Source organism: Polypterus senegalus, unplaced genomic scaffold, assembly GCF_016835505.1.
Source record: "Polypterus senegalus isolate Bchr_013 unplaced genomic scaffold, ASM1683550v1 scaffold_4960, whole genome shotgun sequence".
Classification (NCBI taxonomy): domain Eukaryota; kingdom Metazoa; phylum Chordata; class Cladistia; order Polypteriformes; family Polypteridae; genus Polypterus; species Polypterus senegalus.
Window position 1 is genome coordinate 225,159 of NW_024385792.1, and position 27,654 is coordinate 252,812.

Genomic DNA, 27,654 nt, shown 5'->3' on the forward strand with positions numbered 1-27,654 from the left:
AAAAGTGAGAGGATGCCTGAGGAGTGGAGAAGAAGTGTACTGGTGCTGATATTTAAGAATAAGGGGGATATGCAGGACTGTAGTAACTAAAAGCGAATAAAATTGATGAGCCACAGCATGAAGTTATGGGAAAGAGAAGTGGAGGCTGGGTTAAGAAGTGAGCAGCAGGATGGTTTCATGCAAAGAAATAGCACCACAGCACCACAGATGTGATGTTTGCTCTGAAGATGTCGATGTTGAAGTATAGAGAAGGTTAGAAGGAGTTGCATTGGGTCTTTGTGGACCTGGAGAAAGCACATAACAGGGTGACTGAGAGGAGCTGTGGTATTGTATGAGGAAGTCGGGGAGTGGGAAAGAAGTACACAAGAGTGGTACAGGATATGAACGAGGGAAGTGTTGCAGTGGTAAGGTCTGCGGTAGGAGTGACAGAGGTGGGAATACATCAGGGATCGGCTCTGAGTCCTTTTTATTTGCAATGGTGATGGACAGGTTGACAGATGAGCTTAGACAGGAGTCCCTATGGACTATGATGTTTGCTGATGACACTGTTATCTGTAGCGATAGTAGGGAGGAGACCCTGGGAGGTGGAGTTATACTCTAGAGAGGGAGGAATGAAGGTCAGTAGGACCACCAAGACAGAATACATGTGTGTGAATGAGAGGGAGGTCAAAGGAGTAGTGAGGATGCAGGAGTAGAGTTGGCGAAGGTTTATGAGTTTAAATACTTGGGATCAACAGTACAGAGTAACAGAAATTGTGGAAGAGAGGAGAAGAAGGAAAGTGCAGGCAGGGTGGAATGAGTGGAGAAGAGTGTCAGGAGTAATTTGCGACAGACGGGTATCAGCAAAAGTGAAAGGGAAGTTCTACAGGACTGTAGTGAGACCAGCTATGGTATATGGGTTGGAGACGATGGCACTGACCAGAAAGCAGGAGACAGAGCTGAAGGTGGCAGAGTTAAGGAGGTTAAGATTTGCATTGGGTGTGATGAGGATGGATAGGATTAGAAATGAGGACATTAGAGGGTCAGCTCACGGTTGGTAGACAAAGTTAGAGAGGTGAGATTGCGTTGGTTTGGACATGTGCAGAGGAGAGTTGTTGGGTATATTGGGAGAAGGATGCTAAGGCTAGATCTGCCAGGGAAGAGAAAAAGAGGAAGGCCTAAGCGAAGGTTTATGGATGTGGTGACAGAGGACATGCAGGTGATGGGTGTGACAGAGCAAAATGGAGAGTGCAAGAAGATATGGAAGAAGATGATCTGCGGTTGCAACCACTAACAGGAGCAGCCGAAAGAAGTTCTTTAGAAATCTCCAGATCGCAAGTTTAATCACTTGCAGTCACGTGATGCACAATTCATGTTGCATAAATAAATTAAAGAAAATCTTTCAGACTTCAAAATAAAATTCCAAAATGTTGAATCTCTTAAAATATAAATACAGAATTGAAAAAATTTTCAGTATAATTGAATATACATTTATATATAAAATTGAATAAAAACACAAAAGGCACCACCAAAACTGTATAGTTTTTATATTATACAATTTGTTTTGTGTAATTTTAAATTTATTTTATGTTCTTGAAGTATCTTTATAACTTCTCCATTCACATTATGTGAAGTGCACTCCTGTACTGTAGACCAACAGTGAAAAGTCAAAACCATAACATCAAACAAACCCCAATGCTTAAATAAAAACAAAAACTTGAAGTAAAAAGTCAGTCCGTCATTCTCCAATCCGCTATCTCTTAACTACAGGGTCACAGGGCTCTGCTGGAATCAATCCCAACTGACATAGGGCAAAGGCAGGAACAAATCCTGGGCAGGGCGCCAGCCCACTGCAGGCCACACACCCACACACCAAGCACACACTAGGGACAATTTAGGATCGCCAGTGCACCTAACCTGCATGTATTTCAACTGTGGGAGGAAACCCACGCAGACACGGGAGAACATGCAAACTCCACGCAGGCAGGACCGAAGCAAACCCAGATCTCTTTACTGTGAGGAAGCAGCCCTACCAACTGCACCACCGTGCAGCCCTGAAGTAAAAGAAAAAATCAAACCATAAATTGTACATGCATTCAAAACACTCACCAAACATACTGTGGAATCCAAGACCCTGGGCGGTATCATGTGTTAGCAACATGAAACATGTTAGTAGAAACATAATTTTACAAAATAATACACCAATAGTTAAAGATAAAAACATCATTGATATTTTCCATGTCATCAATTCCCAATGTAGTGTCAGTAAGCTATATATTTATACTTTATTCTAGTTTATGTGAGTTTTAATTTATGAAGTTAATTTTGGTTTTGGATTTGAAGCTACTTTGAATTTTTTATTTATACAACACGTGTTGTTGATATCATCGGACATAATATTTTAATTATGGCAGTGATCACAAACTACTTTATCCATTGGTGGTGTAAACACACAGCAAAGATGATGGTTTGAGGATCCACCCTGTATATTATGGTTTTGTATAAATGATACTCAACGATGAGCCTGTGAAATACTAGCTCTGGAGCAGAGATGGTGAGCCTTGATAGTTGCTAAAGAGGATGGGGAGGGTTGGTGGGAAGAGGTGGTGGTGATGTTGCTAAGGGACATGGTCTGGCACTGGAAGGGAAGTGGTTAATTTCTTGCTCTTCCCGAATTGCCGGGGTGGGAGAGAAAGTATAAGTACCCCTAAACCGGCATTTCACTCTCAGTTAGTACTCGGCTGCATCCCATGCACACGTGTGTGACAGTGGACACAAAAACATTTGACTGTTTTAGTGGTAGGATTTAGAATTTTGGTTATGACCGTCTTCTTATTTTGACTTTTATTTTTCTCGACTTTTTTGGTTTGTCTTTACTTGGCTTTGGTTTGCCTTTCCATTCTTGACCCTATGCTTTTCCTGACAACATCTTTGGTTTGACTAATCCTTGCGCACTCCAGTGTGTCAGTAACACCCAAAACATTAAAAACTACTGGTGTATTGATTAAACCGTAAGGCATTACTCTGTATTCCTAATGTCTATTACCTGTTTAAAATGTTGTTTTCCAGTCATCACCTTTCTTTAAAGAATATGAGATGAAGTCTTACAAACTACAAAGACCTAATTTAGTACTGGAAACATAACTTGAGATAAACAGAAGTGAATAATTGTTTGCAATTGTAATTGTGTCCATCCACACTACACTCTGTGGGATATCTGCACATCTAACTCTCCATCTAGGCCTACAACTAATCCTTAAACATATTTACTCCTTCCAATATTTCTTCTTGCAGGCTAACTACTGAATCCTGATCATCATTAAACCTCACATATTTTGTCTTCTTCTAAGTTATCTTCATTCCTCCATCTTCCAAAGTTCTCTTTTCTTCCAACTTTCTCTCCACTTCCTCCTTTCTGGTGCTAAACAACTGGGGATTTGTGTTTCATGCCATGAGTCAACACATCCATAACCAATGAAGGACTTGAACAGGCAAGTGCCTTTCAGAAGAACCTCTAGTGCTGACTTAAGGTCAACTAACTGGTGTGGCAGACAACCAGGGACCTTGCCCCACCAAACGCCTAGAACAAGGAAAGACCGGAGAGGGGCATTATCTCCCCTGGGTGCAAGAGGGCAGCCCCTGGTTTCCATCAAGGACCACGGATACGGAGCTGTGAAGCTGAACTCTGTGGGGTGCTTGGATGGTTCCCGAGCCCTGGAGGACAGCACCTCTGGCACACCAGGAAGTTCTGCCGGAAGACCATCTTAAGAGCACCTGGAGAACATCCGGGGCGTTATAAAGGGGCGCCTCACCCATTGAGGAGCGGAGTCGGGAGGAGGAAGATGGAGCTTGCAGAGAGGAGTGGAGGTGACCAAAGAGAGGATAAGGACTAAGTAGTTGTGTGTGAGTTGGTGGAACCGAATTGTAAATACAGTAGTTGTAAATAAACACATGTGTTGTGGACATTGGTGCAGTGTCTGTCTGTTACACTGGGGTTTTGTCCCCTATCCATACCTAACCCCAACATTGTTTTCAGTTTGTGTCCTCACACCCTTGTTCATATTCTGGACAATCCTCACATCCTTCTTTGGTTCCCTTTCTCTGTCATGCACCTCCAGACCTCTTGAGGTGGCACTCTATTATAAGCCTTTGCCAATACATTAAACATCATATGGGCAGGCCTTTCTGTTTTTCCCGATGCTTCTCTATCAGCTGTCTCAATTCAAAGGCTGCATCAGTTGCTCCTCTCCCTGACATAAATCAAACTAATCCTCCCTATGGTGATCTCTTCCCTAAGCCTTATCTCTATAACCCTTTCCCAAACTTTCATTGTGTGTGACATCAGCTTTATCCATCTGCAGTTTCCACAATCCTGAATATCGCCCTTCTTCTTTTAAATGGTAATGCGATCCCACTCCAGCCCTCCAATCTTCGGGTATTCTCTCCTGCCCATTGATCTTCTGCATTAGATTCCACAAATTCAGCCAGTCCTGTTGTCTTTCCATTTCTCATTCTTTTCAGTTCCTCCTTTACTTCTTGCTTCCTTATTCTTGGCACGAGGCTTTCATTTGCGGTTTCCTCCTTAAATACTACCTTTGAAAACTTGTTGAATGAAAAAATCTAAGTACCCCTTCCATCTCTTCTTTACCTATTTTGGTCACTCAAGGCCACATTACTTTTATCTGATTAAAATCCTTCCCAGCCCTGTCCTTAGTCTTTGCTATTATAAAACCCTTCTTTTTCCTGCTGTGCCTCCAGTTTTCCACACACCTCCACCTAAGCTTGTCCCTTGGCTCTTCCCACTGACCTCTTTGCCTCTTTGTTTGTCTGCCTATACATTTCTCTATCTTCGTCTCTCCCGACTTGTTCCATGTCTTCTTTGCCTCCTTCTTAGGATTTATGACATATTGAACCTCTTTGTTCCACCGTCATGTCTCTTTCATCCCAGGTGGGTACCTTCCTGTCATTTAATTCTTCTTCTGCTTCCTCTTCATCTTAGGGTCACATTAGTTCTGTCTGACTGGGAAAGGCAAATAAGAAAAGAATTTAAGATGTTCATGAAAAGAGAGAACTATAATGAAACATTTGGGCTGGGGAAAATCAGAAGAGATCGAAATCACCAGATGACCAAACACGCTAATCAATACTCAAATAAAACAGCTAAGTTTGGAATTCACAACTCAGAAAAAAGCTTAGAAACACTTTAAAATGGTTTAGGAATATCCAGAACCTTGGAATACTGATAGCAGCATCTCTGCAGTCTTTCTTTTTAAATCCTCTCCATGTCTGTGAAGATCTAGAGTAATGCCATTCTGTGTTCTATGGGTAGTCCGTCACTATAGTGCCTTAATGTGGCATATCCTCTTTATTTCTCCTTTATGCACTTTTTCAAATTGAAAACATGGATAAATAAAAATTACTGTTTGCATAAAATTATTTATAAACATGTCATGAATCCCTACAGATTTTATTTTTTCTCCAGCCGTCTGGAGTTTTTTTGTTTTTTCTGTCCACCCTGGCCATCGGACCTTACTCTTATTCTATGTTAATTAATGTTGACTTATTTTATTTTCTTACTTTGTCTTTTATTTTTCTATTCTTCATTATGTAAAGCACTTTGAGCTACTTTTTGTATGAAAATGTGCTATAGAAATAAATGTTGTTGTTGATGTCACAGTTTACAAGATGAATTCAATATATTATTCATTTTGTATCTGATTTTGAACATATGGCTCTTTGGAAAATTAAAATATGGTTTTATGGTTTTATAGAAAGAAACTACAATGGCTGAGAGTGACCAGTGCTGATGCTTTTACAGAAATGTTATTTAAATAGAAAATAACAGAATATGTGTAATGTGTTTATATCTTTACAGAGGGGCCAGATAAGCTACACTTGTTATTTTAAATGTATTGTGGACTGTGGAAACCAAGAGGACTTCACTGAATCATTGAAGCTGAGCAATAGTAAAGTCCATGTGGCCACAGATTGGACAATGATAACACTGAACAGAATGAGCCTCTTTATAAAAAACTCCTCAGTTACAGTCGACTTGGTAATGAACTACAAAGACACAAATGACAGATTTGTGGACTTCTTGTCAGACTGTCTGGATCGGATATCTTCTATGCGGTAAATGACCTGTTTTGTGTAAAAGTGCTCTTGTCTCTTTTTAGATTCATTAGATCTCAGAGTAATGTTCCTCTGTAGTTGTGTGTCTGGCAGCACTGTGATCATCATGTGTCATGTTCTCCTTCCGACACTTACCTGGGGCCTCAAGTATAAACAGTGCTAATAAGCAAAAATATTGTGTACGCCCATTTCCACACTCACATCGAGAGGTATCAGAAATAATCATAGAGTAAATCTATGCACATTTTCACAGTAGCCCTGTGCCTTGCATTTTTGCAAGCTGGCAGCATCCAGCGTCAAAGTAGTGCTGTTTCTGTCATTTACCTTTTGGTTTTCATATTCACATCAATGATGTTGGATTTATCAAATACACTGAAATTAATTTCATATCTTGCATGAATTTAATTCACTTGATTGTAATCATTCTGTAACAATTATAATGTTGCATGGAATGGCCAAACTATTCCAATTACCTTGGCTGCCTTAGCATTGTTAGAAGACATCGCTAAATGGAACAATTAGAAAAGAGCGCGTATTTATAGATGATGATGATGACTGGCTTCTAAGTCAATTTAGATTTCCAAGAGCGCTCCTCTTGGCACTGTGCTGAACTGGCGCTAGCTTTACAAAGGCAGACTTTGAGGATTTGTGCTCTACCTACTCCTTTCAAGCTCTGTCCACTCTCAGGTTTTAGCCAAAGGAGCTTTTCAACGTAAACTTGCTGACTGATTGGGTATTTCACAAACATCACTGAGTTGCGCCATGCCAGCTGTATAGGATGGTATTATCTACTTGTCATCCAGATAGATAAGATTTCCTTACACTGTAGTTGAACTGACAAAACATCAAAGCACAATTCGCAGTTTTAGTTTTCCAAATGTAATCAGAGTGGTCAACTGGCACACATTGCTATTGCAACAGCGCTGGATAAGTTACATCAGCAAGGGATGAATCATAAAAGGAATGAGCTGGCATTACATCACATAATAGCAGGAGAGCCTAGAAAACAGCAGCTCCGCACAGTCTCAGGTACTTTTTCCAACTCTTGCAGCAAAAGACAAGCAGTTTGTATAAGGATAGCGAGTCACCAGAAAAGAGCTATGTAAAGAGAACAGAATTGATCTGTTGTGTCACTCAGCACCAATGCTACACTATAAAGGTGCCTTCAGAGAATGAATGCGCTTATGTAAATAGAATGCATTTCCACTCTGTTCATGCGCTGCTCTATAGTCCATAGAAAGCGTGTCAACGCTGCTGTATGATGACCCTGGCCCTGGCGCGCAAATGATCAGCCAAATTAGACAGCGTTACAACCTCATTTGAATGTAATTAGCAGAGTGTAAAAACAGGTAATCAGAAGCAGCATTTATGTTTTTAACCAATTCATTTAATTTGTGGTCAATATCATATAGGTCAGCCCTTATATTCCTTAGTTCATTGGACACATCTCTTACAGCATCCACTATTGCATTTTGTGACTCCAGAACAGTCTGTCAGCACACAGCCAGATGGTGCCCAGTGGTTTCTGAGGCAAAGGTGTGTGTGCAGTCAGCATCTGAAGATGTGTTTGGCACAGCAGGACCAGCGCCTCTGTCACACTCTATCACTCCATGACTTCCTTTTCTTGTTTATACCACTGCTTAAGCCAACTAATAGTACATTTTTCCTTGCCTCCAAAATTCTTCTTTTTTCCATGATTTTGCAATTGTCTTTTAATAAAGCACAGAACGGAAGGTGATATTTATATTGATTTGCATATTAAAATATGTGAAATTCTGGAAGGAGTCGGGGTGGAGCTGTAGGCACATGCATTTAATTTAACGTTCATTGGAATTTGTAAAGGGGAAGTGCATGGAATTTGGCTTACGCACAGTTTAATGCATCTGGATTTTTTTGTGCGTACGCACATTTCTGTTTTTGTCCGTACGCCATGTTTTAAGTGTGAATTTTATGCACGAGGGTATACACGAGGCCCAAGGTGTTTTCTTGTTCTGGATGTATTTTATCCACATAGCTCCTGCTCCTCCATTTATTTCAGGTTGTCTCCTCTCCATTGGTATGTGAACTGTCATGATTTTTGAGCCACTCAGTTTAAATTTCTTACACAGGCCAGTCCAGTAATCACCAGACCATAAGTTGTTTGTGGAGTCAGTCATGTGAAACACAAAGCACAAATAAGCAGGTTGGTGAGAAACATCATTAGCATCTCTTATTAAAATGAAACACAGATAGGAAAGAGGGAGAAAAAGTATTGTAGGTAACAGTGACATAAAATATGCGTAGTTTTATTAGGGACGCTTCCTTTTTAGTTTTTATTTTCTTTACTTGTCTTGTATGTCCTTATTTTCATTTACTTATTTTTTCTCTTTGTAGCTTTAACCGTTTCTTTTACTTCTAGTAAAATGCTTTGAACTACCTCTTCTCTATGAAAATGTGACATAAAACTAATGTTGTTTTTCTGTAGTAATTACCTCTCATTCTTCCAGTTTTCTAGATGGATTCAATGAAGGAACATTTTGGGCCATGTGTCATTTATTTCAGAAGTATGAAGAAGTGAAAGGACACAAAGCCTTCCGCGCCATCTCTTTATTTGCACACTTTCCAAACAAGGTGATCTTGACAGACATCAAGAGGATTTATAAAACTGAACTCAATAAGTTCCGTTTTCTGAGACAATATCGCCAGTACAAAGCCGCAGTTCAGAGCACAAAGATGCTTTACAACAAAGTACGCCGATTCATATTCGGCAGTATTTGGGAGACTGCAAGGTATGTTTCCTTACTGATCAATTAACTTTGGGCAGACTAAAATAAAGATAGACATTTTGGAGCAGTTATAGATATGCAGGGATTGATGAGATCACTTCAGCATCTTTTGTGACAGGGTATTTTTCTTTGTTGTTAACTTATTTTTATTACTAATGTGATTCGCCTTTGTTTCTTTATTTTTTCATATTTACATATTTTTGTACATTTAAAGTCTTCTGCCTCATCTCTTTTTTATTATGTCCACTATAGTCATCAGTTCTCACCCTCCTTTTCTTATTGCTGTCCCTCATATCTCAACATCACATGGGTATTGATAACCTCCTTATGATGAGCAGAAGAAAATGACTTATTCTTACTGTTGTGCCATGTATTAAGCAGGCTGCTCATTTTCAACCATGGGATGTGTCCATCCTTGATGCAGAACAGACTAGAGCCAAGCCTTTTTTCTACCCATGCCGGAAATAATTAAAAGAAAGAAATATGGCACATAAAGATATATATATATACAGTCATATGAAATAATTTGGGAACCCCGCTTAATTCTTTGGATTTTTGTGTCTCATTGGCTGAGCTTTCAAAGTAGCAACTTCCTTTTAATACACAACATGCCTTATGGACAAAGTAGTATTTCAGCAGTGACATTAAGTGTATTGGATTAACAGAAAATATGCAATATGCATCATAACAAAATTAGACAGGTGCATAAATGTGGGCACCCCAACAGAGATACGACATCAATACTTAGCTGAGCCTCCTTTTGCTCTTTTGAGCCTCTAGACGCTGTCCTCCAATAGCCTGTGATGAGTGTCTGGATTCTGGATGGAGGTATTTTGACCATTCTTCCAAACAAAATCTCTCCAGTTCAGTTCAATTTGATGGCTGTTGAGCATGGACAGCCTGCTTCAAATCATCCCATAGATTTTCGATGATATTCAAGTCAGGAACTGTGACGCCATTCCAGAACATTGTACTTCTCCCTCTTAAAGAATGCCTTTGTAGATTTCCAACTGTATTTTGGGTCATTGTCTTGTTGGAATATCCAACGCCTGCGTAACTTCAACTTTGTGACTGATACTTGAACATTATCCTGAAGAATTTGTTGATATTGGGTTGAATTTATGTGACCCTCGACTTTAACAAGGGTCCCAGTCCCTGAACAGCCACACAGCCCACCCACAGCATGATGGAACCTCCACCAAATTTGACAGTAGGTAGCAGGTGTTTTTCTTGGAATGCGTGTTCATCTTCCACCATGCAAAGTGCTTTTGTTATGACCAAATAACTCAATTTTTGTCTCATCAGTCCGATTCACTTTGTTCCAAACTGAATCTGGCTTGTCTAAATGAGCATTGGCATACAACAAGCGACTCTGTTTGTGGTGAGAGTGCAGAAAGGGCTTCTTTCTCATCACCCTGCCATACAGATGTTCTTTGTGCAAATTGCTGAATTGTAGAACGATGTACAGATACACCATCTGCAGCAAGATGTTCTTGCAGGTCTTTGGAGGTGATCTGTGGGTTGTCTGTAGACATTCTCACAATCCTGACTCTGCATATGCCGCTCCAGGCCTGCCAGACCTGCTGGGTTGGTTTAACAGCAACTGTGCCTGTGGCCTTCCATTTCCTGATTCAATTCCTTACAGTTGAAACTGACAATTTAAACCTCTGAGATAGCTTTCTGTATTCTCCCTAAACCATGAGACCGAACAATCTTTGATTTCAGATCTTTGAGAGTTGCTTTGAGGATTCCATGCTGTCTGTCACTCTTCAGAGGAGAGTCAAAGGGAAGGAAGCACAACTTGCAATTGACCACCTTAAATACCTTTCTCATGATTGGACACCCTGTCTATGGGGTTCAAGGCTTGACGAGCAAGTCCAGCCAATTTGGTGTTGCAAGTGGTCAGTGTTGAGCAGTTGCATGCGTTGGTCGGCAAAGTTACAGGGGCACACATTTTGCACAACCAGTTTTTCACATTTGATTTTATTTCATACAACTAAATACTGCTTCACTAAAATCTGTGTTCGGAAAACACCGCAGTACTCCTAGGAAATGAAAGACAAGATCTTTTTGTTGAAAGGAGAGTCAATTATTATGCAGGCCGAGAGGGGTTCCCAAACTTTTTCATATGACTGTACATACAGTATATATATATATATATATATATATATATACAAGGTGTGGCAGAAAAGTAATGAGACTGGCAACACTGCAAGCGATCTGGCAACGCTGCGCTGTTGTCCTTGATAGAGCACGTGTATCAGTACCCTCCCATAGCTTAGTGCGAGTTTCAACTCCTTCCGTTAACTACGTGATTTTTGTGACTGCTGTTAGCGAAGTTGTGTTTTGGTTCTGCCACGCAAAATGGAACAGCGGAATTTGGAGCAACGTTGTGCCATTAAGCGGCAAGTGTGACATTTGAAAAGTTAAAACAGGCCTATGGGGAACATTCTTTATCCCGAGCTCAAGTTTTTCGCTGGCACAAATCATTTTGGAAGGCAGAAAACACATTGAAGATGAACACCGTTCAGGGAGGCCTTCAACTTCGAAAACCAATGAAAACATCGAACGTGTAAACACTCTTGTGAGATCAGACCGTCGTTTAACATTAAGAATGTTGAGTGAACAATTAAATTTGAACAGATTTACCGTTCATCAAATTTTGACTGAACATTTGCACATGCGAAAGGTCTGTGCCAAAATGGTGCCGAAAAACTGCCTCTCTCTCCATAACAGAATTTTTGACCTCAAAAGGCATTACCGTGGTTCCCCAGCCCCCTTATTCACCTGACCTCAGTCCGTGTGACTTTTCCTTTTCCTAAACTGAAAAATATTCTCAAGGGCGTCATTTCGGGATTTTAGAAAACATCCAAATGAGTGTAACGGACATGCTGAAGACCATACCGGTTGAAGACTTCCAGCGCTACCAACAGTGGGAACAATGTCTCCATCGGTGTGTAGCTGCCCAAGGGAACTACTTTGAAGGGGATAACATTGATGTTTGAAAAAAATAAAAACTTTGGTAAATAAAAAATCAGTCTCATTACTTTTCTGCCACACCTCGTAGATATATATATATATATATATATATATATATATATATATATATATATATATATATATATATATATTTAAATTGCTTTAAAACGAAACATTCACTCCCAATAGTACATTGTATAATCATGTATACATACATGTTCAGGCGAGAGACGCAAGGGACATCACAGCCAAGTGAGGGAATGCTGACAATCAGATGTCCCATTAGGCAGGAATGTCAACAGCATAGAGAAGGTGCTTCTGACTTTGTGCTGGATCTCCGTCATTATAACCACTCACATATTTACATATTCATAGAAATCATGGGAGATATGGGCAATTACCAGACAGGCTGTGTGCCCAAATAATATCTTCAGTTGTACTCATCTTTTATCGCTTCTGCAGACTGTGGCTCTGTTTTGGTCTAGCAGATATCAGCACTTTTAAAATAACCTGCTTGTGTGTCCTTCACATGTTTTCTGCCCATGTCCCAAACCTGACTTCCTGCCATTTGTCTATCTATCTGGCAGTCTCTCTCAGCTGAACTGCATGGCTTTGAAAAAATTTCACAAGTTATATCGGCACAAAATAACCTTCTTCCTACATACCGGCATGTCGACCTCTCCTTTTGTTAATAAATAGCTTCTGTAGTAAAGTAAAACTGAGCTGCGTAGATGCATGCTAAACAGTGAACATTAGAATATTAGAACAATCAACACAAGAACAGACCAATCAGTCAAGCAAAGCCCGCCATTCCTATGTACTTAATTCTTCTAATATAACATTAAGTTGAAATTTAAAGGTCCCTAAGGTTCTGCTGTCTACAACACTATTCCTTTTATCTTTGGTTCTCTGTGTGAAGAAACATTTCTAAATATTTGTGTGAAATTTACCCTTTACAAGTTTCCAGCTGTGTCCCCGTGTTCTTGATGAACTCATCTTAAAGTCACCATCTCGATCCACTGGACTAATTCCCTTCATAATTTTAAACACTTCAATCATGTCGCCTCTTAATCTCCGTTTTCTTAAACTTTTAATCTTTCCTCATAATTCAACCCCTGTAGCCCTGAATCAGCCTAGTCGCTCTTCTCTGGACCTTTTCTAGTGCTGCTATGTCCTTTTTGTAGCCTGGAGACCAAAACTGCACACAGGACTCCAGATGAGGCCTCACCAGTGTGTTATAAAGGTTGAGCAGAACCTCCTGTGACTTGTACTCCACACATCAAGGCGCTATATAACCTGACATTCTGTTAGCCTTCTTAATGGCTTCTGAACACTGTTGGGAAGTTGATAGCTTAGAGTCCACTATGACTCCTAAATCCTTCTCATAAGGTGGACTCTCGATTTTCCGACCGCCCATTGTGTATTCAAACCTCACATTTTTACTTCCTATGTGTAATTCTTTACATTTACTGACATTAAATTTCATCTGCCACAAATCTGCCCAAGCCTGTATGCTATCCAAGTCCTTCTGTAATGATATAACGGATTCCAAATTATCTGCTAATCCACCTATCTTGGTATCATCTGCAAACTTAACCAGCTTGTTACTTATATTCCTATCTAAACCATTTATATACTGTATATTAAAAATAGCAGTGGCCCTAGTACTGACCCCTGCTGGACACTACTCTTAACATCAGCCAATTCTGATGAGGTTCGTCCTACCATCACCCTCTAATGAAAGCGTGGCTGACGTGTGCTTTGCAAACTAGTGATGGGCGGAGTGAAGCCTCATAAAAGCATCAAAACGTTTGAAGCAATTGTGCGGAAATCGTATTGAAGCTTCAAAGCATTTGACACTCACTCTCTAGTGACACCTCCTGGCCATTTTCATTAACATTACACAAACTCATGATCCACTTCAATGATGTCTGTTAAAACTCTTATTTCTTTTACTTTTTCGCTGCTACAGACTGGCAACGAAGAGAAGGGTTCTTCAGCAGCTTCTAGTGTCTGATGTTTAAAAATATAAATATATATATATATATATATATATATATATATATATATATATATATTACTAACGCTGACAGGCAGAATGCACTAAACGATAGCAAGAGTTAAACAAAATAAGACGCCTCACTCTTGGACCCCGGATCTTTTAATGAATATTTACTTTTGCACTGTATCATTATAATCGCTCCTGTTATTAGTATTATAATTAACCCTCATCTTTTCTTGAGATTACATTTAACAGCCTTAAATGTTAATTAAAATGGAGTAGACGGAAAATAAAGGTTTATCCCTGTACTTTGCCATGATATAGGTAAGCACATTTGAGAAAGAAAAGGTGAAATCCTTAAATCACAGTTGTTATTATTCGATCAAATATTGAAATATTTCATTTATTAATACTTTACAATATTTTGTGGAGCACAAAATTACTTGAGTTCGCTACAATGAAACGCGCCGTCAGTGGCTCAGGTGGTTGCTTTTCAAATTCTGAACGTAGTGCTAGTCTGAGTTCAACCCAAATTAAAGACTCATCAAAATTAATAATAAAAAAATGGATCAGGAGTGAAATCTTTATAACCAATTTGAACTAAATAATTTTGAGAGATACTGTGGAAGGATCGCATAAGAGATCTGTTCGGGAATCATCCCCACTTAGAAACGCTATCAAAATCGATGACTAATTGTGTAAGGCAGTTCACGTATTTACATTAATCCATCTTCTATTCATTGCTATTTGACATCCATGAACTCCTCCATTGAATAAGGTGATAACAAACCCACTGTGGTAGATCAGGTTGAATTTGCTCTACGCCATCAAACATTCAAAGGTGTCAATCCGGAGCACATCAGAGAGGCTGAGAGACACGGTGCAGATCAGTCACCGGCACAGTGACACACACAGGACACTCCAAGGTGAGCAGTGCACATATCAAGGTCGGCATTAAAGATCCTCTTGAGTGCTGAGGCAACAAAAAGCAGCGGGATAAACACATCTGGACCTGCTGTTGAAAAAGCATTTGCCTTTAACAGCAGCATCCCTCCCTCGTGAACACATCTTCAAGGTCCAGATAGGCGATCAGTAATAAGTTGTCTTAGTCACAGCACAGTACAATAATAGAACATTTCAAAAAATATGACAGCTGTCCAGTCTGTATCGTTCTAAGCAATCTTCCAGTAGAGGTGCAATCCCAGTTACTAACACATTTACCGTGTAGCCCCAACACTCAACGTAAGAACACATTCCACCTGATTAATTTAATATTTAAAAATTTAAACCACTAAATCCGACATCAACAACTACAATAACAGTTGAAATCGTCACTCAAATAATTTTTTTTGTTATAAAGGGCGGAGTGGTGGCTCTGCTAAGGATCTGCGCTGGTATCCCAAACATTCTCGGTTCAAATCCCGTCACTGCCAAAAGAGATCCTACTCTGCTGGGCCCTTGAGCAAGGCCCTTAACCTGTGATTGCTCCAGCGCTGTACAATGGCTGACCCTGCGCTCTGATCAAGGGTTTGTGAAAACTAACAAATTCCCAATACAAGAAATTGTATAAGCCCAAATAAAAACCAAAAAAAAGTGGCCATTTACATTTGATATATCTTTACTAGGGTTGTGTGCAACTAGGCCAGTTTTGGCAATCCAAACCCACTTTATTAACTCGCCTTGCTCGCTCTCGGTCCACGGTAGAATTTGCTGTTAAATGAAAAAACAGACTTTTTGGGTAGCAATTCACAATAGGTGGACGTGGGACCCGAACCCACAAAGCCTTATTATGGAAATGTTCTACTTATACAGTCGATTTACTCCATTTCTGAAGGTGTACATTGTCTGTATTCTCCATTGCATTGCCCTCAGTGTAACGTGTGCCAGTGTAACTGAGGGGAAGCAGACGAGCTCACGTAATGGGTGACAAGGAACATCCTTGCCCTGGTGCCCAGGCTCTTGTCATAAATATTCCCATCTTGTGCTTTTTCTTGTTCTTGCCAGTTTACTATTATTATTGGACACGTATGTAGAGGAAATGTGTGTCGATTTTATGTCTTTGAAAGGAAGGACGGTAAAGCCTTGAATGAAACTCAGTGTTGATGCTTTGGGTAATGTGGACACTTTTTCTCTAGTGTCGTTTCTTGTGACTGAAGACAGAGAGTTATAATTAAAGTTAGTAAAAATCTTTTATTAATACACACCAGGCAAGGTAAGAATGACAGAGAAGCACAGTCCTAGGACACCTGCTCTTCATCTGCCCCGAAGTCGGTGTCCTAAATCTTTTATAGGGCAAAGCTTTGTCTTATGACTTTAGTTGCACAAGAATTTTGAGACATTACATCTTTACAACAATTTGCTTGGATCAACATTTTTAAAGTTCATCAGTTGGTTTTAAAGTTCATCAGTTGGTCACTTGTGGTTTTTGTCCGTTAGGAAAAACAGGAAGTTGCACTTGCACTTATAGGCAAAACAAGGCCTGTGTGGCTTTTGTTACATACACAGATTGATTGACTAATTAGAATGTACATTTTGCTTAGCACGCACTTCAGTTCTGATCATTAATTCCTATTTTCCAATCTCATACTTCGTATCTGTATTTTTCTATTTCACAGTAACAAGACAGGTAAAGGAGCAGAGAGCGTTAAATGTGACATTGACTGCGGGAGACTGTGGGACTGAAGATGCTTTAAGAATACAGAAGCGACAAAAGCTTAGTCTTTCAATAATTCAATTTACATCAATAATTTACTCTGTTGTTCTGCAGTTCGAAGATTACTTATTTACCCGCACCGCAGCCTTTGATAAGATGCATTCACAAGGAAAGGATGTTGCTGACAGTTCAGGTGCTTTTTGAAAGTTTGGCTCCAGATGTGCTTATCCAGCTGCTCCTTCTTGTCAGTACTTGAGTGATCTTTACGTTCACCTCTGGATGAATTCGCAAAGTTTCTTTACAACTTTTTGTCTCATTAATGCAGAAATCCCAAGGCTTTAGTTAAATTGCAGAAGACACTGTTGATGCGCTGATTCTGTTTTAAAGACAGTTGTGATTAGTTATGCAGCACACGCTTTTACTGACATTGCTTTTGGAAATCAATAATACAAATCAGCTACAGATCTGGGAATCACTGAATAGTAAAAGCGTTTAATGAGGAGAGTCTTGCATATTCTGGTGTAATGACCACGTCAGCTTTAGTGAAGCGTTTCTTAGCCTCTGTGATATGATCGACATGGGCTAGAATAGATTCTGGATTGTTATAATACGTGCTACCTTACGCCAAAATATGCTCATCGATTTGTTACAGATTCTAGGTGGACATGATTCCACACCAAGGAATAAAAGTACATCATATAAATTGTTAGTAATGTCTCCAAAATATATTTGTTAACTTACAGACAAGTACTACATAACTGTTTAATACAAAGTACTTATTTTAACATACGTGAGTCCCAATTAGGATTTGAACTCGCGTCACACCTTACCGATGTAGCAGGGACAACTGCTTTTACTCAAGCGCAGGGTCGCTGAATTGGAGCGAGAGTTGGCTGATCTGCGTTGTAATAGAGAATTGGCGACTTGGCCCAGGTGTCCTTTAGAGATAGTGTGCACCCCAAGGTGGCGCGGGAGGAGATTCCAGACCAGACAGGTAGGAATAGGTGGGTCATGGTCACAAGGCGTAAGGTAAAGGGTGCACACTGTCGGGGCATCAACCCCAGAATTAGAAGTGTCAAACGTTATCATGTCCTGCGGAGCTGAATGGTGACTCTGATAATTCTAAGGTGGTAGGCAGGGATGAGGAGCCCCAACGGGCCACCTCAAAATCAGTCCTAGGAAAGAGAGAGGTAGTGATAGTTGGGGACTCACTCATTAGGGGGATTGAAGCACAGGTGTGCTCCAGAAAGAGAGTCTCACACGGTGTGTTGCCTTCTGGGAGCACAGGTGGGGGACCTCCTGGAAGGGTGGATAGGCTCTTGGCCAGAGCGGGGTGGATCCAGTTGTCATTGTCCATGTTGGAACAAATGACATACATAAGGGTAGTCTGTCAGTTCTGCGATCCAAATTCAAAGAGTTAGGTGCCAAGCTGAGGAGCAGAACTGACAAGGTAGTCTTCTCCGAAGTTCTGCCTCTGCCGCGCCAGTCCAGGTAAGATTGAGGAGATTAGAAGGCTTAACGCGTGGCTCAAATCTTGGTGCAGGGTAGAAGGGTATAGGTTTATGGGGCATTGGGACTCCTTTTGGAACAGATGGGACCTGTTCCACCGTGACGGGTTACATCTGAACTGGAGGGGCACCAATGTATTGGGGAGGCGTATGTGTAGGCTAGTCGAGGATTGGGGGCAGGGAGTTTAGGACAGGCCAGATTTAGATCTATACATGGAAGAACAAACAATGGTGTAGAAATAAAAATGCATAGTAATGTAAATTCTAAGCAAACATAAATGTAGAAGGATTAACACATTAAAAATAGCTTGCCTTAATGCTAGAAGTATCAAAAATAAGGTAAGTGAGTTGGAGTTGTATGTAGCAGAGCAGAATTATGATATTATAGCAATAACGGAAACCTGGCTAAATAACAAAGATGGGGATGAGTGTAACATAGAGGGATACACATTTTTTAGGAAGGATAGACAGAACAGAAAAGGAGGTGGGGTTGCTGTTTATGCCAAACAGGATTTAAATGTAAGTCATCTTCAGTTGGATGATGAGCCCCATCTTAGTGAGGACATGTGGCTTCACCTGGAAAATATTAGGGAAAGAGGTCTTATTTTAGGAGTGTGTTATAGACCACCCAATTCAGACATTAATATCAAAAGGCAAGTTTACAGGGGATATTATAGTCATGGGGACTTTAATTATCCAAATATTAACTGGGATAACCTTGCAGATGGAGGAGCACAAGAGCAGGAGTTTTTAGAAGTAATCAGCGACTGTTTTTTAACACAGCATGTTAAAGCACCAACAAGGGTGAAGCCTGTCTGGATTTAGTATTCTATAATAATCAGGATAGAATTGAGGGTGTAGAGGTGATTGAACCACTAGGGTCAAGTGACCATAATGTAATACAATTCTCAGTATTTTGTAAGAGTACAGATGCAAAGACTAAAATTGTTAAGTTGAACTTTAGTAGGGCTAATTTTGAGCAGATGCGACAAAGTCTAAGTAGGATAGACTGGGATAAGCTTTTAAATGTGGAGACAGTCGAGGAGCAGTGGAACAGGTTTAAAAATGTTTTACATGTAATGCAGGACAGATACATACCTACATTTGGAATTAATAGGAAACTAAAAAAACTCCACGGTGGATTAATAAAGATTTAAAAAAGAAGTTGCAAAGGAAAAAACTGCTTTATAAGGCATATAAGTAAGACTAATGAGTGCAAAGTGAATCATAGAGCGTATGAGAACATGAGGGCAACAATTAAGAAGGATTTCAGGAGGCTAAAAGACAGTTGGAGAGGAATCAAAAACATCACCCTGAACTCCCACTTCTTTTAACTTGATGCCCAACCTCTCATGTGGCACCTTATCAAATGCTTTCTGAAAGTCCAGATAAATAATATCATAAGCTCCACTTTGATCGTATCCTTTTGTTGCCTCCTCATAAAATTCCAACATGTTAGTAAAACACGACCTCCCTCTTCTGACCCCATGCTGACTGTTCCTAATAACTCCTGTCCTTGCCATGTGTTGCTCAATCTTCTCCTTAATAATTCCTTCCATTAATTTTCCTGTGATCATGTTAAGCTTACTGGCCTATAGTTGCTCTGATCTGCCCTGTCACCCTTTTTATATAATGGGATGATATTTGTCATTTTCCAGTCATTTGGAATCTCTCCAGTGTGCAGTGGCGTCCTAAAAATATGTGTCAAGGGTTTATATCTGTACTCACTAGCCTTCTTAAGAACACGAGGATAAATATTATCTGGTCCTGATTATTTGTTTGATCTCATCTTATTTAATCTGAGCAGCACTTCTCCCTCTACAATTTCCAAATCCCTCAGTACCTCCTTAGTAGTCCCTGTTACTGCTCTGAGGTTATCCACTTGCTCACTTGTGAACACCTCAGAAAAATGTAAGTTTAGGGCATCCGCTATTTCACTGTCTGTATCTTTTAATTCCTCTTTACTATTTCTGATGCACTTCACCTCCTCCTTGACTGTTCTTTTACTACTAAAATACTGAAAGAATCTCTTAGGGTCGTCTTTTCCTTATCTGCTATATTCCTCTCTAACTGTCTTTTAGACTCCCTGATTTTAAAGTTGCCCTCATGTTCATATATATGCCCTACAGTTTACTTTGGAGTTATTAGTTTTATATGCCTTATTAGTTTCTTTTTACATTTCCTATTAATTCTAAATTTCAAAATGATTGTCCTGTATTACATGTAAACATTTTTAAATCTGTTCCACTGCTCCTTGACTGTCTCCACATTAAAATGATTATTCCAGTCTATCCTCTGCATTTCCTCAAAGTTTTCTCTACCAAAGTTAAACAGTTTTTGCATCTGCACTTTTCCAGAATGCTGATAACTATATTATATTATGGTCATGTGTTTAATCACCTCGACATCCTCAATTTTCAATTTTCTTAACACAGAGAACAATAGAATATTGGCATAAGTGACTAATTGGGTGATAAACAGGTGGACTTTATGAATCTTCAAAACTCAACTTGATGTTATTTGGAAGAATTAAGACTGGCGAGCTTTGTTATGCTTAATGGCCTGTTTTCTTCTAAATTATTGTAATATTTTAATGTGACACAGAAACAAATGAAATAAAACTTCTAAATGTAAAAATAAAATTACAGAACAGTTTAAAACTTTAAAAAAACAAATACGGAAATTAAAATAAAGTCTGAAAAATAACATCAAATGTGTGTAGTTTTTAACATTATGGAATTCACATTTCTCTAATTTTAAGTACCATATATTGGGAACTTCTCAATTCATTTTATTTGAGGTGCACTATCTGTCGGCCAATGGTGTAACAGGTCAAAACTCAAAATCATAAGATCAAACAACAAGTACACCAAAGCTTAAAGGAAAAAGTAACAAGCAAAACATCCAAACTAAAAATCCTTGATGCTTTCAGAACACTCACCAAACGAACTATGGAATCCAAGAGCCTGGATGGCATCACAACATTGTAGCAACGACTACACATGACAGCAAAAATCATTCCTAGTGACAAAACACAGTCACAGTCAGATATTAGACAAAAATACATGTCAATTAATTAATGTTATGCTGTAATGAAAATGAAATTGCAAGGTCCAACATGTCAGAATTGCAAACATAATTCTAACAAAAGTAAGAATAATTTGTTAAAGAAAATACAAGTCTGCAAAATAATACATAAAATGTAATTTATGACAGTAAAAGATGATATTGACATACACTCATGACATAAATTCCCAATGTAGTAGTATTGAAGTATATGCTTATACATTTTTCTTTAAAGATTGTTTTTAAATTTTATGTAGTAATTTCTTCTCTGATGTTGCTTTCACTTTAGGATTTGCAGCAACAAATTTATTTTTCTTTACTATTTCATTTTTTTTTATTTACAACACCTGCTGTTGAAATCATCAGATTTAACATTTTAAATGCTGATGTGATCTCAAAGTTCTTTATCCTTTTGTGGCTACAACAACATTTAAATCTGTTGGCAGTAGAAATCTTCAGTTCTAAGCAGACCCTAGTTGTTGGACTTTGTATTTTGGTTATGACCCCTGCTGATTCTGACTTTCGGTTTCTCTTGATTTTTTCCACATTTAGTTACTTAGTTCTGGTTTGCCTTTCCACTCTTGACCCTCTGCTTTCCTGAGAACATCTCTTAGTTGTTTAGTCATCTTCTGATTTCTTTGTGCTCATAATAATCCTCAAGTACTTGGTTATACTATAGGGCATCATTCTATATTCATAATGCCTATTAGCTGTATTAAATGCTGTTTTCCATTCTTCAACTTTCTTAAAGAAGATGAGATAATACACAAAACAAATCTCTAATTTAGTAGAGGAATCTGTAACTTAATAAACTAAAGATGCGATAAGAAGAAGTTGATATTTGTTTTATTTGTAATTGTGTGCAGATATGTATAGTCAATGCAGGATTTAACCCCTGCTAATGTTTTTCAGCAAAGAACCAGATAGTGACCCTGGATGACTTGACGATCTAACAGACAGTGTTTGTAGGTTCTCTTTAATGTGCTCTTTTGTAGTCCGTACAGGGTCCCAGAAAGAGATTAGATAATGTGCATTGGATGACAAGACAACTTTTTATTTGTTTGTGCACCAGATCATCTTGAAACTGACTGCCAGAGGTAGTGTATTCTAAACACCCATGGCCAATGGTCTTTCCAGTGGCTGTTAGTGTCCTTAGCTTAAGTTTTAAGTGTATAGAAAGAATATTTCATTAAGTCACAAATCTTGTTCTTCCACATCATCTTTTCACAATTTTATTTGTGTTTGATGTGCTTGATCAACCTTCTCCATACAGCTCAGTCCTATATCTCACCCCCAGTCAAACCCTTTCCCTTCAGATCTTCTTTTACTTTATCCATTCACTTCTATTTTGGTCTTCCTTGCTTTGTCATCCTCTGTACTTCCATTCCCATCATTCTATTGCCCACATATTTGTGTTTCTCTTGGCTCTTGTCACTGCCCTCTTTGCCACTTAGTTTGTCTGCCTACACATTTCTTTGTCTTCCTCCCTCCCTCCATGTCGTTTTGTCCCCTTCTCACCATTTATCACATCCTGCACCTCTGTGTTCCATCACCATGTCTCCTTGTCCCCAGGTGGGCTCCTTTCTATTGTCCCACCTAACACCTCTTTACCTACTGTTAATACATCTTTGCTCTTCTCCCACCATTCCCCAACACTCTGAAAGACTGCACTCCATCTCAAACTTTCTTCCCAAACCTCTTCTTAAGCTCTTCCTCTTTTAATCTCCACCACTTTATTCTTGGTGCTGGTTGCTCTGGTTTTATTTTCTTATTGAGTCTGATGTCCCAGTCCCTAACCAGCACTTTAAGCTGAACTGTCACACTTTCCCCATTTTTGACCTTACAGTTCTCTTTAAAATCAGATCTTCCTCACATTATAGACTCTATTTGGCTTTTCCGTTCACCACTTCTCTAAGTCACAGACTCAACAACTTAAAGGCTCCTCCCAGCACTTTTGCCTTATTTGCACTCCATTTCATTTCCTGCACACACAACACTCCTACTTTCCACCTTTCCATGAAATCTTTCAACTCTGATCCTTTCCCAGTCATTGTCCCAACATTCAGTGTCCCCACTCTTCCTTTCTTTCATTTACTCAGTCTTCTTCTTCTGTGTCTTCTGGACTAACTCCATTAACCAGGTCCACGCTTGGCCTGGTAGCGCTATCACACTTCCCACAAGGTGAAATCTCTCCATGTCGTCTACGGTGTATGCCCTAGCATTTTCCGAAGCTGATTGGAGTGATTCCATTATTAATGTTTTGGTTACTACCAAATGCCCTGCCCCTCTGTATTTATTCTAGATTAGGGCTGGCACTCAGTTGGTCCTTCATCTACACTCGCTCAGATTAATCATTGTCTTTCAGTGACAAATGACAACACATCTAGTGGCTGTTCCTGTAGTAAAATTCTCAAGCTGTTTGTTAAAAGGGTGCCAGAGTTTCACTGACTTTCTCTTGTAAGAAGTGCCATTATGAATCTTTCTGGGAGTTTGTCAATGTAGCACCTGAATTTCACATATCCTCTGTAATTTTCCATTATAAACTTTTTACAAATATAAAAATCAATCAATCAACCAATAAACAAACAAATACATAAATAAATAGAAAAAGATTACTTTTCCATGACATTATTTATAAACATGTCATAGTTTACAGGTTTAATTCAATATATTAATAATTTTGTATTTGGTGTTGAAGATGTGCTCTTTATAAAATAAAATATTTTAAGCTCACTGATGTTATGCTTTTATAGAAGGAAACTACAATAGCTGAGTGTGATCTGTGCTGATGTTTTCACAGAAATGTTATTTAGATGGAAAATGACTGAATGTGTGCAATGTCTTTATATCCTTACAGAGAGAATCGGATAACATACAGTTGGTATTTTAAATGTATTGTGGACTGTGGAAACCAGGAGGACTTCACTGAATCAATGAGGCTGAGCAATAGTAAAGTCCACATGAACCCAGACTGGACAGAGGAGATACTAAAGACCATGAGTAACTTTATAAAATGCTCCTCAAGTAAAGTTAACATCATAGTGGACGCGGTGGCACAAATGAAATTAATGAAAGATTTATTCACTTCTTGTCAGACTGCCTGGATATGATATCTTCAATACGGTAAACAACCTGATATGTTTATGGTGGTCTCTGTGCTCTCCTGTCTCTTTTTATAGACTCATTAGATCTCAGTTTTATCATCTCATTCTGACACATTAGTGGTGAGACTGGCAGCCTTGTGATCATTATGTGTCATGCATTCCTTTCAGCTATTACTGGTGCCCATATTTATCAGCCATAAGAATTTGTGCTGCTTTAGAGGAGGAGGACATGAGAAGCATTTACAAAGTGTACTACACCCAGTCCCAGCTAAAAGTGAGAGTACACGTTTGAGAATGAATTATATTGTGACTTCATGCCATCACAAGTGACAAAATGAATCTTACAGTGACATCTTATAGTTTTCTGATACAGACTCAACAATGATAATAACATCAACAACAATAATAATAATACAAATAAAATTTGAAGAAGGCAAAATAAGGTAGGATATTACTCTAAGCTGCACATATTTGTTTCCAATTTACAGCAACATAAAGAATGATACAGTAACAAGCCTCAAGTAGGAAAGACAGAAACACACACACACTGAATGAGAGTTAAACCCAAAATTAGCCATACTTATTTAACCATGAATGCTCCAAGCATTGTTCGTGCCACTCTGTGACAAGCTCCAGCTTCCCTTCTCCAGATTTAATGGTTTTAGAAAATGGACAGATAGATGATCCACAGCTGTGCTTTCAGTTGTTTCACCTTCCCACTGTTATTGCCACAAGAAGCTCTTCGTAACATCACAGTTACTGAATTGCCATGGCTGTAAGTCAAGTTCAGACTTTCAGTGTTTCCAATCATCTTCCAGAGTTGTGTGCTGTATCCCTCTTAGTGATCGCTATGTATCTTCTGCTGTTTTTTATTCATCCAGTGCCCCAGGAGTCTCCATCTCCTTTTGAACCTTTCTAAGCTTGTAAAATGTAATGAGAATGTTCTTGGGATTGAGGGAATGAAGACATTTACTGTCAATTTCCCATCCAGGTCCACTTACTTATAGGGTAGTGTGCTGGCTACTATAGTACAGTTTGCATCCATGATCACCTCTATGTGTTGATACTGTGGTATCGCTTGTGATTCACATATGTATGCTAAACTACACTTGGGCAATGATCTCTACGTGTGTGGTAGTGGCATGAATGCAGCTTGCCTTACCCTTACCTAATGTGTAGTGGGAGGAAAATGTATAAATCTGCATATTAGCACATGAGTTAAACCTTGGCACCAGCTTAGAGAAATGGTTGGTTTTGACATATACCCAAATCATTAGTATCACAAAGCTGCATCATACACGTAATGTTACCACACTAACGTAATGTTAACACTATCATTTTGGCTGACAGCTCATAGCTTCTCTGCATAGATGGAGCAGTCACCTTACATGTAAGATTTTTATGAATATTATTGTCTTTTTAAATCAATATCTTTTATTAACTTTACTTTATTGTTGTTCAGCCTTTCCCAGAGTGTGTTTGTGCCAATCTCTGCTGGAATGCCATCTTCTAGTAGGTCGTAGTGAATTAATATAGGTCATGAGCTCTTCTAAATTCTAATGAATTTAGGAGTACTTTACTAAATTACGAAAACAAATGAAATGCTGTTTCTCTCCTATGAGGAGGACTAAACTTGTATTATTGTAAGATTTTTGAACAAATTAAGACTGCTTTACTACTCAAAGCACTTGATAAATATGGGTCCAGGTGTTTTCTCGTTCCAGCTGGTACTTCTGTTGTCCACATAGCTCCTGCTCCTCCATTTATTTGAACTGTCATGATTGTTATTTCCATTGTTATGTGAACTGTCATGAGTATTTGAGCCCCTGCCCCCAGTTTAAATTTCTTACACAGACCAGTCCAGTACTTGACAACCCTTAAGTTTTTGTGGAGTCAGCCGTGTGAAAGACAAGATCCAGGGGCTTCATGTATAAATGGTGCATATGCACAAAATGTTGAGTACTCCTGTTTCCACACTCAAATCGCGATGTATAAAACCTAAACTGGGCGTAAAGCCCGCACATTCCCATGCCAGCTCAATCCTTGCGCACGCAAGTTCTCCACTCGGTTTTGAAAACTGGCGGCACTCAGCGTCCAAAGCAGTGCTACTGTTCCAGTGTGGTTTCCTTTATTTTTAGATCCAAATCCCTGAAGCGGCTTTATCAATACACTGAAATTAACCACATAAAGTTTATTAGTTTAAGGCATCTGATTGTAATCAACCCGGAACCATATAATGGTGCACAGAATGGCCAAACAATTCCAAATACCATAACTGCTTTAGCATTGTTACTCTCAGTGCACCACTCAGAGTATTTATATCACTGTATCTGAGTAGAGAATCACAGCTCTACAGCACCTGATCAGAAAGAGAATTATCAGGATACAGCATCAAGCACACGCTGCCTCAGCCATGCTGTCTATTTGAAATGCTCACATATGACAAACGCTTCAGAGCCTTTCCTGTACAGACCTCGTGGTTCAGAGACAGTTTCATCCCAAGAACTATAAATGCACTCAATCAGTCCATCAAGTGCTCCTTGTAGAACTGTTTGTACTTATTAGTACAATCACCCCACTGTAAACTTGCACTACACTTATAATACACAACCTGTGCCACTTTATAAAGCGCGTATTTATATATGATGACGATATCATTATTAAAATGAAATGCAGCAAAATATTTACTGCATTTTACAGATAAAATGTTAATATCATTATAATAATCTATATTGTTAATAATTAAACATGTGAGGACACGAGTCGCATCGCTAGTGATGAGCTGGTGCCCGTTCACGGATTGTTCCTGCCTTGCGCTTTATTCTTGCTGTGGCTGGCAACACTGGAAGGATAGATGGATAGAATAATTACACTTATACTACGAAGATATTTCAATGTTCCTTAAAAGTTTTGAAGAATCTGCGTTCTAAGCTTACAGATGGCTTAACGTCTATTACAGAGCTGATTGTGTGGCGAATGGGTACTTGGAGAAAGATAAGGAAGGACAGGAATTGGGGTTAGTACATTTGAAAGAGACAGTACTGCTGCAATAAATTATTTCATCGAAGGTCGCACACGGCGCACCTAGCATCTTGATTTAACTCCTATCATCATGAAAATGATATCAGGTATACATCTCAGTATTTTAATTATTCAGAAAGCTGTAATATCACGAATATAATGGATTCTGTCTCCTGTCAGAGGAAGAGAAAGCTGGTTTAAGAAGCAAGTAGTGATTCACACACATAGAGCACATAGAAGAACACAAACAAAACAAAAGATTTAACGTGCTACTTTTAGTTACGATGGTATTTGAGAAACTAATAAATTAAATGATTTTAAGATGAAGTTTATGATGTTCTAATTTAATGACAAAATAAACTACATGATTAAAGTGGAAATTTTGAGATTAAAGTTGACATTTTGTGCTTTTTACTCACTGTGTGCCTATTTTCTTTTCTCTCTA

General features: G+C 39.0%; 1 protein-coding gene and 1 long non-coding RNA gene across 3 annotated transcripts in view; both read left to right on the top strand.

The window, feature by feature from the left end:
* The window catches only part of LOC120522463, an 80,119-nt gene extending 55,847 nt beyond the window's left edge, over positions 1-24,272 (top strand). Inside the window, exons 3-6 of the mRNA XM_039743395.1 lie at positions 5,855-6,111; positions 8,598-8,879; positions 23,942-24,134; positions 24,264-24,272. Of these exons, the coding sequence (XP_039599329.1) occupies positions 5,855-6,111; positions 8,598-8,879; positions 23,942-24,134; positions 24,264-24,272 (741 nt within the window). The remainder of the gene's footprint in view (positions 1-5,854; positions 6,112-8,597; positions 8,880-23,941; positions 24,135-24,263) is intronic.
* Positions 24,131-27,654, top strand: part of LOC120522462 — a 30,095-nt gene continuing 26,571 nt past the window's right edge. For both annotated transcript variants that reach the window (XR_005632389.1, XR_005632390.1), the window contains exon 1: positions 24,131-24,207. This is a non-coding gene — a long non-coding RNA (uncharacterized LOC120522462). The remainder of the gene's footprint in view (positions 24,208-27,654) is intronic.